General features: G+C 41.6%; 1 protein-coding gene across 1 annotated transcript in view; it reads right to left on the reverse strand.

The window, feature by feature from the left end:
* The window catches only part of PROM1 (prominin 1), a 330624-nt gene that overhangs the window by 9337 nt on the left and 305554 nt on the right, over positions 1-15733 (reverse strand). Inside the window, exons 21-22 of the mRNA XM_030191212.1 lie at positions 10303-10395; positions 6470-6585 (exon numbers count right to left, since the gene is read on the reverse strand). Coding sequence (XP_030047072.1) covers positions 6470-6585; positions 10303-10395 — 209 coding nt within the window. The remainder of the gene's footprint in view (positions 1-6469; positions 6586-10302; positions 10396-15733) is intronic.

A 15733-nucleotide genomic window follows, 5' to 3' on the forward strand; every position in this document is an offset into this window, starting at 1 on the left:
CCCTTTACCTTTGTTATCAACCTTTTCTGAACCTGTTCTAGTTGCACTTTATCTGTGCGGACACACCATGGATTTATACAGAGGCATAATGATATCCTCAGCTTTGCTCTTCATCTCTTTTCATATAATCCTTAACATTTTATTTGCTCATTAAGAAACCACAACACACTGAGCTGAAACTTTTTCAACATATTATCCTGAAAGAGTCCAACATCTTTTCCCTGAGTGGTGACTCCTCTGAACCTAGCATTTTGTAGCTGTAGTTGGGATTATTTTTCCCTATGTGAATCACTTTGCACTTATCCACATTAAATTTAATCTGCTATTTAGATGCCCAATTTCCCTGCAAATCTTCACAATCCTCAGCTCTTTTAATCACTTTGAAAAATTTGTGTCATTTGCAAATTTGATTATCTTACTTGTCAATCCCATCTCTGGATCATCTAAGAACGTGTTGAACAACAAAAGTATCAGTACAGAAACTTGCAGCACTCCAATTGAATAGACAGTACCATAGCTATGATCCCTTTCTGTCAGAGAAATGAGGCTCTAAACCTACATCTGAATAAATAAGCTGAACAATGTAGCTGCTACACATAACCTTATAGGTGAAAGAAAAGAACCTATAACAAAGAAAGAAAGAAAGAAAGAAAGAAAGAAAGAAAGAAAGAAAGAAAGAAAGAAAGAAAGAAAGAAAGAAAATGCCAACAACTCATCTGTCTGAAAAAAAGGTGGGAGCTATCAGGCAAACCAATTCTCATGGGCTACTTCCTGAGAAAAAGTTGTTGGTGCCTCATCAGAGCTCACCAAAATGCTCAGGAACTTTCCAGAAGGCAGTTACCACTACTGGGAAGAAACTGCTCAACAAGGTTGGTTTTTAGTGACTATTACTCTGTTGGGGAGTTTCCAGGAATTTTGTTATAACCATGATGGCTCTGTTTTGCCGTAGAAATGGCTAGGCAAATGAAGTATCTTATGGAAGGAACTCATCAGCACCATTTGCTTTTAATGTGTGATACTTGGGGGGGGGGGGGGGGGGGTAAGGAGGGAAGAAGGTGTTCCATAGCATAAGGAGATCAAGTCTTCCAACCTTTTTTCTAAAAGGAAAGTCTTGTGGGGGTTGTGGGACCCAACAAAAGAGGGCTTGATGCATGCAACCCCTCCATATTACTGCCTGTTAAAATGGGACTGAGAAACTGAAATTCTGTTTACTAAATGAAAGGGGAAAGGGGATGGGTTTTTGATATACCGACTTTCTGTGGTTACAATCAAAGCAGTTTACATATTATATATAGGTACTTATTTTGTACCTAGAGCAATGGAGGGTTAGGAGCTGAAGTGGGAATAGAACCCGGTTCCCCTGGTTCACAAGCCACTGCACTAACCATTAGGTTATTAACTATTAGCCTAATTCATTATCTTATTCATGGGTAGCCACATGTAGAGTCCCTCAGGCCTCCCCATTCTCTCCAATTCTTTTTAATGATTTATTTTGATGAATTCCCTTGGAATGGCTCTACAAAGCTTATAAGAAAGCTCGCGTACTTCTGCAGATGATATTACTCTTCTTCTTCCAATTTATTCTTCATCCACATTCATACTTAATGATATTATGTCCAATGCTCAACAACATATAGATGCCATTGAGAATTAGGCCTTACAATCCCATTTGAAAATGAACATTCGCAAAACAGCTGCTATGGTTAAGTAGAGCTATCTTTGCCAGTTTTAGTTACAATTTTTAAATGTTTTGAATGTACAATTTTTTTGATATCTGTTTATTGGGGACAGCTTGCCCTTCAATAATATGCCTTTCTTTTTTTTTAAAAAATGAGCATTTAAAAGGATTTTATGGGCATTTTTTGGACACAGCAGCCATCTTTGCTGTTTTTAGTCGCAATTTTTTATGTTTTCAATGTACACTTTTTTGATATGTGCTTATTGGGGACTGCTTACCCTTCAAGAATCTGTCTTTCTTTTTTCAAAAACGAGCATTTTAAAGGTTTTATGAGATTTGCTTTTCTTTTACACTGCAGACATTTTGAATTGTAGCTTTTAATGGCGTTTTTTAGTTTCACTTTTATTTTTAACTGACAGTGCTAGATAAGAGAAGATGTCCCTCTCATAATATGAGGTTTTTACAATTTTTGAACACTTTTAATGGGTTTTATTCACTTTTTCAAGGCATCATTTTGTATGAACAGTGCTAATAAAGTTTTATGTCATATGCGCCAGTCAAGGTTTAAAGCCAGATCTTCCAAGCCAGGAATAGCATATGCTTGTGAATGAACAAAGACTTTCAGTTTGATACTCTAGGAAGCTGTTTTCCAGTTTCTCTTTACTTTTGATTTGCTGCATACACACCTCTTGACTTAACTACTAATACTGATGATTTTTTAATACTGATGATTTTTAATGGCTATTTCAGTATTAGCTGGGAGGTTGCACCACACCCTAGTTCTCCTACCTTGGGGAAAGTGAGAGGATAACTCCTTGAGGGTATGTAAGAACACCATAACAGGCTCCCTATACACTTTCTTTGTATTATATTTCTATATGCATGTTACTAAGCATATACAAGCTTTTTTTATTTGGTTTTATGTATAATATTTATGTTTGTATGTACTTATTGACCAGTTTAAGTATTCATTTTATTTCAATTTTATATTGATATGGTTTTATTTGTTTATAATTATTGATTTATTTTGTTTGCAACTTGGTTTAACTTATGTTTTCATATGCTTATCAGTATTATATCACCCTTAAGCAGCCCTGCTAGGTGAAACACGGCCGGTGCTCTCTACAATAAAGACTTGTAAGTTCATCTTCTACCGTGTCTGCTTCTTCATTTTCTGTTTTACTGGGACTAGTGAAGTGCTTGCCCATTTGTTTTTTAGGACTATGTTCTCCTGGAACCAGTCAAAAGCTCACCCCTTGCTTCGATTTTGGGGCCGGCTGTCACTTCTGAGGTCAGGACTGGCAAGGCCGAAAACGCTGGGCCTGTGGGGTTCTGGGTAGAGCGAGAAGGTGGCAAAAACCTATGCTTTTGAGAGTAGTAGGGTCGCTGCCTAGGCCCACTTGAAAACGTTCTAGATGAAGAGGCTGCAGCTGGAGGTTGTCAAGATAGGATCTGGATGGTATCAGTAGGTTTCTTTATGAGATCAGTGACCTCCTCCACCTTGTCCCCCAAAATATTGTCTCCTCAGCAAGGTACATCTGCCAACCTCTCCTGAATCACTGGTTCTAGATCAGAGACAGGCAGCTATGAATGTCTGTGCATTGAAGGGGGGGCAGTTGCAGTCCTGAACAAAAAGGAATTTACAACTTCAGTTGGGAAGGTGCTCTCTATCACCTCTCTTACTGTGGACTAATTAAATGAAAGGAATTTACAGCAGAAGCCCCCACCACCTTCTGTACCCTGAGGAGTCATGCAACTCACTATCTGTGAAGCTGTGTGACCAAAAGAGCTATCTGGAGATAAGGCAGGGGTGTAAGTGTTTTCCACCTGCCAAGTACTAATCACTCTTGGGCAGATGATCGAAAGCCCTGTGTTGTTCCAAACAGCGCTCTACAAATTAGCACTGGAGCAGCATGGGGATTTATCACCCCTATGATCAGAGATAATAGCATGCAAATTTAAGCACACTATTCTCTCTGATCATAGAGTAAAAGTGCGGGAGGATTGAGCCTGAGTATGCTCTCAGGCACAATCCTCTCGCACTTATTTGACAGGTCTAGGCCTGTCAAACACAGGGGCTGGAGGTCAATGGGACCACCAGGCCCCAAGTACCCCTCTGACCCAAGTTCGGGGGGGCTGGAGATCCGGTGGGTCTCCAGCCCCCCTAGCATCCCCTCAAATAGGGCCCTGGTGGCCAAGTGGGCTGTGAGTCAATCCCTTGTATGTTGTGATGCACTGGGCAGGGATGGGCACCACCATTTGAGGAAGTGCCGATGGAAGACGAAGGAGCTCCTATTTTGTTTGAGGCCAGATTCGACAACCAGAGAGTGGTGAGACAATTGTGCCCTCTCAAATCTAAAAACCTCTGGATACGATACTGCATATCTACCTTCTTAGGTGTGACCTGCACTGAGAAGGGAGATTCCTAGTTCTTTGTCGGTGCATCTTTTAAGGATAGGGTGCAATGGTACTGTGACCCCTCTTCCTTATGTGGTGACTCATAAACCAGAACAGGTAATATGTCTGCCCTGGGCTCCTCCTCTGACTCCAACTTAAATGGGATGGCCAATGCCATCTTCTTGACAAAACCGGTGAGAGAGAGACCCTCAGATAGAGATTTACGTCACTCTTGAGGTGGGGAGGGATCAGAAGGTACCCCATAAGACTCCTCCTCTGAAAAATAATGAGGGACCTCTTCTGAATTCCATGAGTGGTCCCTAGTCAGACTCTTCACTGTACTCAGACCAGAATGATTGAGCCTGTGCCTGCCTTGGCTTAGTGGATCAATGTCCATGCACTGTGGAGTGCCAAAGTACAGCCCTACTCTCAGACTCCGGGGAAGCTACCTTGCCCGAACGTCAAAAGTGGTACCTTTATGAGTTGATGTCAGCACCTTTCTACTAGCTGACGCTGAGGATCTCTCCACAAGCATGAATGGAGCCTCATGAAGAATATGGGATGATCTGAAGTTGGCGCAAGCACCCTCGTTGCCTGAGCAGATTGCAACTGCAGTACCTGTGCCAACTCCTTCCTGAGCATGGCTTGGAACTGCTCACTGCAAGAAGGCATTGGCAAAAGCGGGGAAGCTGGGAGAGAGGCAATCCTGTGGTGGTATTGGTGCCGATCTGGAAGCTGAAACCTTGCTGCTCAGAGATGTGCGCACCGGCGCTTCTACCAAACAGGGGGAGTGCTCCACCTACTGCTTCTCAGGTACCAGTGATGCCGATGCCCTGGAACTCCAGGCATGATGCATTGAAAAAGACCAATGCTTATGCTTCTTGGGCTTCCCTTGATGGTCAGCATAGCGGTCCTTCAGTGCCAAGGACAACTTTGAACCTGTACGCGCCCACTCTGTCGGATCCGATGCTGACCAGTTCCAGGACCTACTTGCAGTGCAAAATGCTGAAAGAAGGAAGACCTCCTTGATGCTGGTGCACTCCTTGTGGTAGTCAGAATTTTAGCACCCATCAAGGATTAATGGATTGGCTTTCGAGGAGCCAAAAAGTCTCTCCAGTTGGACCTGCTGCACCCTCTGTGTCCTGAATTGCATTTGTAAACAGAGAGAACATGAGTTAGACTCATGGTCAAGTCCAAGGCACTCAATGTACCAAGAGTGTGGGTCCGTCGTGGAAATCATCCAATTACACTGGGCATACTTTTTGAAGCTACTGGGGGTCTTTTTTGGACATAATGAAAAGAATTGTGGCCAAATGAAACTCCTCAATTGTGAACTGTAAAAAGGGCAACATTCAAACTGAGGTCAGTGCTCCAGCCTAAATGGGCCTAGCAACTTGCGAAAAAGAAAGGAAACGAAGAGCTGAAAAAACTAAAAAAAAGGTAACAGAATAACATAAAGAGGAACGATATAATAATTGCAAAAGGGACAAATACCTACACAGGAAGGCACTTTTAAAGCAGAGAAAAAATGAACCGAGAGAACACAATGACGTGTCCACTCTGCTTCGTAGAAAAATGAAGACTGAGGGACCCGAGCTTGTGTGTCGGGCGGGAAGGCACCAGCTCATGCAAGGTGGTATGCTGCTAGAAATTTCTATATTCATCTCACTAGTCAGCGTCCGCACCAGGCTCCACTGGATGATATCACCCAGCTGTGAGAATACAACTGGCCTGCTTGTCCTCTGAGAATTACACGCTACAATAGCTTAGTGCATATTTGTAAGTGAAGCATGAGCTGGCATAGGCAGGTCTGACATTTACATGTGTAAGTTACAGAATAGTGTAATTTACACGTGTAAATGTCACATTTAGGCACTAAGGGCCTGTTTTATTCTCGCTGCGGCAAATGAGAGGAAGCCCATTCAATTCCTATGGGCTTCCTCTCATTTGTGGTGTGGGAATTGCTAGTACAGTTTTGTAAAAGACACCCTAACTTTTTCATGAGCCATAAACCTGTTGTAAATATGCATGCCTAAATTTGGCGCACTGTTGCAGTTTTATTCTAGCATTCCATAAGAACATTTAGGCTCACTACCCATGGAAATGTGGTACCTAAATTTTGGCTTCCTGTTATAGAATTATCTCCCATATGTTGGAATTGCCCGTACAAATAGCAGGTATAAATTGACATGTCTGTCTTGGATGTTCTAAATTGTGCATGTATATTCAGCAGCACTGCCTCAATAGACAGTGCCACAGAACATACTTTTAATCTAAAACAGTCCACATGTTTCACATTATAAGTTCCCCAGGCAGTTAAATACTGGCTTCATAATATTTGGAAAAAATGGAAGCTATTTCAATTTCAATACAAAGTCTCTAATCCATACTTACTCATCGTATACATCTTCAGTATCCATTCTACGATAGAATTTGGCTAATTTTACAGCAAAGATTACAGCAGGTATAAGAAAGATGGTAGCAGCTCCCAAACCAAACCAGAAGGTGTTCTAAAAGAAAGTGTACATAAACCCTTAGTAGCTCAGGAGATCCAACTTTTTAAAATCACGTCCTTTCTAGTACCATCATTATACTGCAGTACAAGATTCTCTGCCTCTATAAATAAAAAAGCACAGTGTTCTGATGAAAGAATTTGCAAATTGTGGGGTCCAGTGCTGTATATGCAAAAGGTCAATTCTATAACCTGGGTGCCTATATTTATGTGCGTGATTTGCACAGAAATGTTTAGAATGCCAGCACACATGAGTATGTGTACAAATACCAGAGTAGGTGCTAGAAAAGTACCTAAGTGCTATCTGTAAATACTCCCTTAACTATTTTGCACATATTTGCAAGGGGGATATGCACAGGCGAGGAGCATGAGTGGGACTTAGGTGGGGCTCCCACTTATGCAGGTAAAACCGGGCAAAGGCCTTTTTCTGTAGCGGGACCAATTTTTTGGAATAATTTACCTGTACAAATCAGGACAATGAATGATACAACTCAATTTAAACAACTGTTGAAGACACGTTTTGTGAATCATTTTAGAATAGATTTTTGTAAAGTCTTTTCAGTTCATTGAGCAGATGAATCAAATTGCAGAAGCTCTTTTAAGCAACAGTTTATTTTGTGTAAGATGAATGCTTTTTGTTTTATTGTTTTTGTTTTAGTTGTACAGGATGTGATTTATGATTATGTATGTGATTTTGTTATCCATATAGTTAATTATACGGAATATAAAATAATAAACTAAACTAAAACGAAGTGTGTGCCCTTTTTCCAAACAGGACACACACTTTCAAAAAAACGTGCACTACTCTCAGCAAACAAAAAAAATAATTTTCATATCTTTTCTTCTTGTTTTAATGATATACAAGACCATAGGATATTGACATAGCCAATGCCAATACAAATGACAGCCCAGTCCATCCCTACTTTAAATTAGCCATCACCATACATTTTCTCTATAGGGAGCAGTCCATCTCAATCCAAACATTATTACTTCTAATTTTATATTTCAATATTTTTATTGATGACATAGTACAAAGACAATAAACCATATAAATATAAACTTAACATTGCTGCAATAACCTCTCATGTAACAGGGTTAAAGATAGTGCAAAACAGCCATCAGATCTGTGGTTTAACAACTTTTCCCCCCCTAATCCACTTTACCCCCGTCCCCACCTTCTCAAGTTGTTATGCTTCTTTAGCTAAATAATGATATTAGCACATATCATCCAGAGACTTCCTTGTAACAAAAGTTAACACCATGGTACATATTGAAACACGGATAACATATACAATAGGAAATCCTAATTAACAAGACCAAAACTTGTCTTTAATCTTTCTAACCCAAATCTCTTCTTCCCTATCTCCCCCCTCCCCTCCAAGAGCATTGCTCACAGTCAAATTCTCTTCACTGGTTCCAAGGAAGTCTATTCAAGATATGACTTCTCGCACTTCAAGGCCTTAAATATCTCAGCAAAGTTGGGAAAACCCAGTTTACATATAATTTCAGATCTCCATTCAAAATAGCACAATTTACTATCAAAGTAATTTCTCCTTCCTGATATGTAGTCAATTTTGGGACACCAGTAGGATGCAACTTGCTTAATGTGGAAAATACATGGGGGGGCACAGGGGAGGAGCATGGGCATGACCAATATTTATACATGTAACTCACAGAATACTTTAAGTTACATGCTAAAGTGCTGCAGGTAGGTGCGCACATTTACGGATGCTACTGAAATGGCAACTTACACTAGTATTCTATAATGGAATCTCGGTGCCAAGATGCCATTATAGAATTAGTGCTCAGCATTATGCATAGGCACCTAACTTGTGGCTCCCAGTTATAGAATTGCCCCATGTGTCTTGTGACATCCTTTAATATCCCTGTATTACACTGTATGTGGCTTGTAAAATATATAGCACATAGGCCATTTATAGCCTGTCTAGGTTATTCATCCAAACTATGAATTTTCACCTTGTCACTGTGTCTTCTGCCTGAAGAACTAACAAGCACATCCCTGCTATATTGCTATAGAAGCAGTTGGCTTCTATTTTGGGAGCTCAAGCCCTTTAAGAACTGCCAGGAAGAGCTGGAACAGTTTCTGACCATCAGTGGTCACAAATTGGAGGCCAAAGCATAATTACTACTCATACCCAGATAAGCTCCTCTGGCTGGGAGTGAGAGTGTGTGTGTGTGTGGGGGGGGGGGGGGGGGGGGGGGGGGGTTGTTGGAGGTGAATGGCAATAGCTGCAGAGAAATAGTCTCTGAACCAGAAAGCATTTGCTAGGTTGTGGTGCTGAAAGAGCTACTTCCCATAGGAGTGGAGAAAGGAAGAAGCATAAAAACAGCAACAACAAAAAAAAAACGATAAAACACTTAAGAGCGTGTGGCAGGAATGTTGAAGGCAAAAATATGTACTTTAAGAAACTGATAATGTGGAGAATAAAAACGTGGAGGGTAGTGTTTAGAGCCAGAGCAAAGAACAAGAGGTAGGAAAAAAACCAAGGAGAAGTGGACATGGAGGTGGAGGTGGTGGGAATGATACTATTACTAATCGTTTCTATAGCGCTACTAGATGTACATAGTGCTGTACACATTAAATGCAGGTACTCTTTCTTTCCCTAGCGGGCTCACAATCTAAGGTGTTTTTTGTACCTGGGGTAATAATGGAGGTTTAAGGGTTAACATAAATTCATAGGAGAGATGCTATGTACTACACCAAAAAATGACAGATTGAAGGAATTCATGATAGAGCAGAAGAAAAAAAATGAGGCCTGTTTCAAAGGGAAAATCATTAGGAAAAGTACATGACAGCAGAAATTTGGTGTAGGTGTGGGGTCTCCAGCATGGAAACCCTTGGAATTTTGCATCCTGTCAGTGTTATTGTTTAGTACTCTGTTCCTTTGACCTCAGCTGGCCCAGAGCAGAGCCATCCAGGCAGTGCAGAAGGAGAAGGCTGGAGTCTGATACCCTCTGATCTCTCATTACTGGTATAGCAGCGACATGTAGGGACTGGGAGTGAGTATGGGCTGGGTATGTGAATTTGTGTGCATAGCCTTCTCCGATTTCTCTGTTGCCCAGTTAGTCACAGTATCAGAGGATACTATAAGCCACTTCAAGTACATAACAGATAAGGCCCAATACTGAAATGAATTTGACACCCTCACCCTATAGTTTTAAGAGTATGTATTCCCAAGGACATATGGAATACATTTAGAAAGATGAGAGATGTATATGTGGAACAGAGTTTGCTTTCATGTAGAAAATGTGTGAAATGAAAAGTATGTTTAAATGAGTGTGTATTAAAGGAAAATTTGTTCTAGGGAGCGTCAAACCAGACTAAATCCTGCTTCAGGGAGAAGAACATATTCAGATCTACGGACTCTGGGAGGCAAATAAAATATACGTAAGTAACCAGGTGAAACAATGTTTTGGACATGTCTATGAGCCAAGTGTACAGCATTGATCAAGCATTAATGGTTGCACTTCTTTCTGTGCACCCTGAATAAACTGAATCAAGCCCCTATTACATTAACTAGTTACATTTGTACAATTTACATTGTACTGATAGTATTTCTATAAATAAATGAATATTGCTTGTATAATCATAGATCAGACACAAGTGCTCAAGGCATATTTACTGTTTTCATGCACTGCATGTACCTGCTTACTACAAAATTGACACAATATCTAAGAAAAAGAAATCTCTTACCACAGAGTCTATTAAATAGCTGCACAAAAAGACATCTACTACAGTATCTACGAAGTTGGCAATAGGCTTGCATGTTGCTATGTCCCTGGAAATCTAGAGGAAGAAAACCTGTGTTAGTTTAGAAACTTTTATATTAAACTTTAATCTGTTGGTCTCCATAGCCTCCGAATTCATGTAGTCAGTTCTAATTATTCTACCAGTTAGAAATCCCTAGGATCTCAGAGTTAATCCGAATCATATGCATAGCAGAATTTTTATGTTCAGAAAACAAAAGCTGCTTCTCAAAAGTCTAATAATTTTATTTTGTTACATTTGTACCCCGCGCTTTCCCACTCATGGCAGGCTCAATGCGGCAGGCAATGGAGGGTTAAGTGACTTGCCCAGAGTCACAAGGAGCTGCCTGTGCCGGGAATTGAACTCAGTTCTTCAGTTCCCCAGGACCAAAGTCCACCACCCTAACCACTAGGCCACTCCTCCACTTCAGAAGGAAAAATGAGTCCAAACGTGTAGATTAAATTATTTTCTCTGACGACAAGAAAGATAGTAAGTCCTAAAATGAGTGACATCATCCAAAGAAGTCTGGTGCAGTGATAAGAGTAACTGAGCTCTTAGGGTCTCTTTTACTAAGCCGCGTTAGCGATTCCCGGCGCAAGAAATGAGAGGAAGCCCATAGGAATTAAATGGGCTTACTCTCATTTGCCACGCAGGAATCACTAGCATGCTTTGTAAAGAAGCCCTTCGTTTTGCCACATGGGACCACCTCAGTTCTCATTTCTCTGTGGAGCCCAGAAGATGCACCACACAGGGATCTCTTTTGTGTACATTGGGATCATCTCAGTATTCTCACTTTCAACCCTTTAGTTTCTCTAATCAAATTTTGGAGTATCTCTAGGTTTTCTTAAATTATTTATATGGTCGCAGGCTTCACTGACATTGGTGCAACGAGTGACACCAGTTGGGTTTTCATCATCAAGCTGTGTGATTTCACAGTGCTTATTTCTCTTCATCAATGTCTCAGAAAAACAGAACCCTTGTGATTTTAAGAACTGCAGTTACTGAGCCAAGACTATATCAGTTACTGATAAACATAAGAGGTATCTGGCATGCCTTGGGTCTCTAGGTGTCGTAAGTGCCAAATGATGAGAGAGGCCTACAAAATCAGAGCACTTCAATTCAATTAAGTTTGATCCAGGTGTCTCACCATCATAAGAACATAACAGTAGCCATACTGGGTCAGACCAATGGTTCATCTAGCCCAGTATCCTGTCTACAACAGTGGTCAAGCCAGGTCACAAGTACCTGGCAGAAACCCAAATTTTGGCAGCATTCCATGCTACCACTCCCAGGGCAAGTAGTTGCTTCCCCATGTCTGTCTCAATAGCAGACTATGGACTTTTCCTCCAAGAACATTTTAAAATCCAGATATGCTACATCCTGCAGCAACATGTTCCAGAGCTTAACTATTTGTTGAAAGAAAAATATTTCCTCCCATTTGTTTTAAAAGTATTTCCATGTAACTTCCTTGAGTGTCCCCTAGTCATTGTACTTTTGGAATGAGTAAAAAATCAATTTACTTCTACTCGTTCTACACTGCTCAGAATTTTGTAGATAGACGAATGAGGGGAGATATAATTGAGATTTATCATTTTGGTCGCTCTTCTTTGAACCCTTTCTAATTCCGCAAAATCTTTTTGAGAACTGAATGCACTACTCAAGGTGAGGTTGAACCATGAAGCGATAAAGAGGCATTATAGTATTTTCGGTCTTATTCACCATCCCTTTCCTAAGAATTCCTAGCATCCTGTTTTTTTGACCATCAGTACACACTCAGCAGAAGATTTCAGTGTATTATCTATGACACCTAGATCTTTTTCTTGGGTGCTGACCCCCAATGTGGACCCTAGCATGAGGCAACTATGATTCGGATTATTCTTTCCAATGTGCATCACCTTGCACTTGTCTACATTAAATTTCATCTGCCATTTGGATGCTCAGTCTTCCAATTTCTTAAGGTCTTACTGCAATATTTCACAGTTTGCACGTGTTTTAACAACCTTGAATAGTTTTGTGTCATCTGCAAATTTAATCACCTTACTCGTTGTTTTGATTTCCATATCATTTATAAATATATTAAATAGTACCGATCCTAGTACTGATCCCTGCGGCACTCCACTGTTCATCCTCCTTCATTTGAGAGAAATGACCATTTAACCCTACCCTCTGTTTTCTGTCCAATAACTAATTCCTAGTCCACACCAGAACCTTGCCTCCTATCCCATGACTCTTTAATTTTCTCAGGAGTCTCTCATGAGGAACTTTATCAAAAGCTTTCTGAAAATCTAGATACACTACATCAACCAGCTCACCTTTATCCACATATTTATTCACGCCTTCAAAGAAATGAAGCAAATTGGTGAGGCAAGACTTCCCTTGGCTGAACCCATGCTGACTCTGTCCCATTAAACCATGTTTGTCTATTCTGTAATTTTATTCTTTATAACAGTTTCCACTATTTTGCCTGGCACTGTCAGGCTTACCAGTGTGTAATTTCCTGGATCACCCCTGGAATCCTTTTTAAAACTCAGCATCACATTGGCCATTCTCCAATCTTCAGGTACTTTGGACAATTTTAATGACAGGTTACATATTACAAACAATAGATTAGCAATTTCATGCTTTCAGTACCCTTGGATATATGCCATCCTGTCCAGGTGATTTAATACTCTTTAATTTGTTGATTTGGCTCAGTACATCTTCCAGGTTCACTGAGATTTCTTTCAGTCCCTCCGCATCATCACCCTTGAGAACCATTTCTGGTACAGGCAGATCTCTTATATTTTCTTCCATGAACACCAAAGCAAAGAATTCATTCAGTTTCTCCACTATGACCTTGTCCTCTGAGTGCCTCCTTTGCTCCTTCATGATCAAATGGTCACAGTGCTTATGTTGCTTCTTATTTTCTTCATTTGTATCCTTTTTGCATTCTTTGAAGGACATTCTTTTGGCTGCAATAGCCTCTTTCACTTCACCTTTTAACCATGCTGGCTGTTGTTTTCTTTTCTTTCCACCTTTGCATATACATGGAATGCACCTGGTCCGAGCTTCCAAGATGGTGTTTTTGAATAACGTCTATGCCTGATTTAGTGTCCTAACCTTTGCAGCCAATCCTTTTAGCTTTCTTTTTAATAATTTTCCTCATTTTATTATAGTTGCCCTTTCGAAAATTAAATGCAGCTACAGTAGATTTCCTTTGTGGGTTCATCCCAGACAGCAGCTTGGGGTAGACTCATATATAAGTACACAAGTACATAAGTAATCCACACTGGGAAAAGACCAAGGGTCCATCGAGCCCAGCATCTCGTCCACAACAGCGGCCAATCCAGGCCAAGGGCACCTGGCGAGCTTCCCAAACGTACAAACATTCTATACATGTTATTCCTGGAATTGTGGATTTTTCCCAAGTCCTTTTAGTAGTGGTTTATGGATTTGTTCTTTAGGAAACCGTCTAACCCCTTTTTAAACTCTGCTAAGCTAACCGCCTTCACCACGTTCTCCGGCAACGAATTCCAGAGTTTAATTATGCGTTGGGTGAAGAAACATTTTCTCCGATTTGTTTTAAATTTACTACACTGTAGTTTCATTGCAAGCCCCCTAGTCCTAGTATTTTTGGAAAGCGTGAACAGACGCTTCACATCCACCTGTTCCACTCCACTCATTATTTTATATACCTCTATCATGTCTCCCCTCAGCCGTCTCTTCTCCAAGAACCACATCAGTCAAGAGGATATACTGTCATCAGAAGTATATCATCTACTCTCAAAATCAAGCATTGAGAAGGGCAACATACAGATAATCCGTCAATGAAGAATTCTGCAACCATTGCACCAGTATTAAGGGATGTTGATGCCACACATTTACTGAGCAGAAGTGATAAAGCAGTGTCATCTACCTTCACAACATGTTGCCAGCTGCAGGAAAATGTTGGCTTTTGTAATCCGTTGGGTTGGTCGTGAGCCCTTGGGCCCTGGCCGAGGTCAGCAGGGCGCTGACCCAGGCCAAGGGGAGACCAACCCACCACCACACACGCCAGCTACACAATACTCCTAAGCTACCCCTCCCCACAGTCCCTCAGGAAGAAGGGAAATAGGCATACAGGCGGGCCTCGCGGCCGAACCGGAACCCACGCACACAGAGCCACTTGTGCGGGCCTCACGGCCGAACGGGAACCCAGACATACAGAGGGAGGGGTGAAAGAACCCAGAGGGCCCCTTGGGACCCCAAGATGCCAGACACGCGCTGAACACCAGCAATAGGGCAGAGGGAGAAACAAAGGACCAGAGCGGGCCACGTCCACCCAGGGGACTAGCGCAGGACAGGGGAACTAAAACAGCAACCCCCCCCCCCCCACCAGGGTAGGAAGCCCCAGGCAGAAGCCAGAGGAACCAGACACAAAAGGAAGGCAGAAAGCCTTTGCCTCAAACCCATTGTAGACAGAGGCAAACACAACACAAAGGGTTAAGCTTGTAGAGCCAGCAGAGAGAGAGTTCCATAAATCAACAAACAATCAGAGAGAACACTTCCCTTCCCGAGAGGGAGCAGGGCCGATAGAACAAACACACTGGCAGAGGCAGGAACACAATACACACAGTACACAAAGGGTTAAACTCACTGAGCCAGCAGGCCGGGACACTGGGAAGAGAAATCCTTAAAACAAACAAACAAAGGAGATAACGCTCTCAGGGCTAGATGCATCAACCAAACGTTAAAAAATCTAAATCGTAAAAGTGCTTAACGAATTTGAAACAACGAAGAATGCACAAAAAAAACAGCTCAGAAATATTCGGTGCGGTATTGAAAAGTACAATGTATCATATGTTCGTAATCCCCGTCGTTAATTTGCCCCTTAAGCATGCGCAGAGCAGCCAAGCATTATGCTGTCTGCTCTGAGCATGCCACAAACGTATTAAACCTACGTAGGTTACTTAAGTCAGACTGGGGTGTGCAAGGGGGGGATTGGATCTAGCTCTCCTGCTAGATCAGAGAGCATAAAGGCTTGCAGGTCCCGGACCTGCAAGCCTTTAAGCTCTCTGATCTAGCAGGAGAGTGCAGTTGAAGATGACTCTAAAAAGAACGACCCTCGTAAACCCCCTTTTGTAACAAAAGACCTCTTTCACTGTGATGGAACAAGAAGGGAGGGGGAAGGAGCAGCTTCTTTACAGTACTGGGAAATTGGCTTCAGAGGATAGCAGAGTGTGTTAATTTTCAAAGCTGTGGGAGGAGGAGAGAGAGACAGGATTTTTAAGCTGCAGGGAGAAGCGGGGAGATGACAGCTCAGGCCTTAATGACAGGTCTGAGCTCACTGTAAAATTTCTGACGGTAAATGATTCGTTGCAATCGTCGGTATGGTTAGTGCATTCTGAATTGTCCACAT

Source organism: Microcaecilia unicolor, chromosome 2 (genome assembly GCF_901765095.1).
Source record: "Microcaecilia unicolor chromosome 2, aMicUni1.1, whole genome shotgun sequence".
NCBI classification, from domain to species: Eukaryota; Metazoa; Chordata; class Amphibia; order Gymnophiona; family Siphonopidae; genus Microcaecilia; species Microcaecilia unicolor.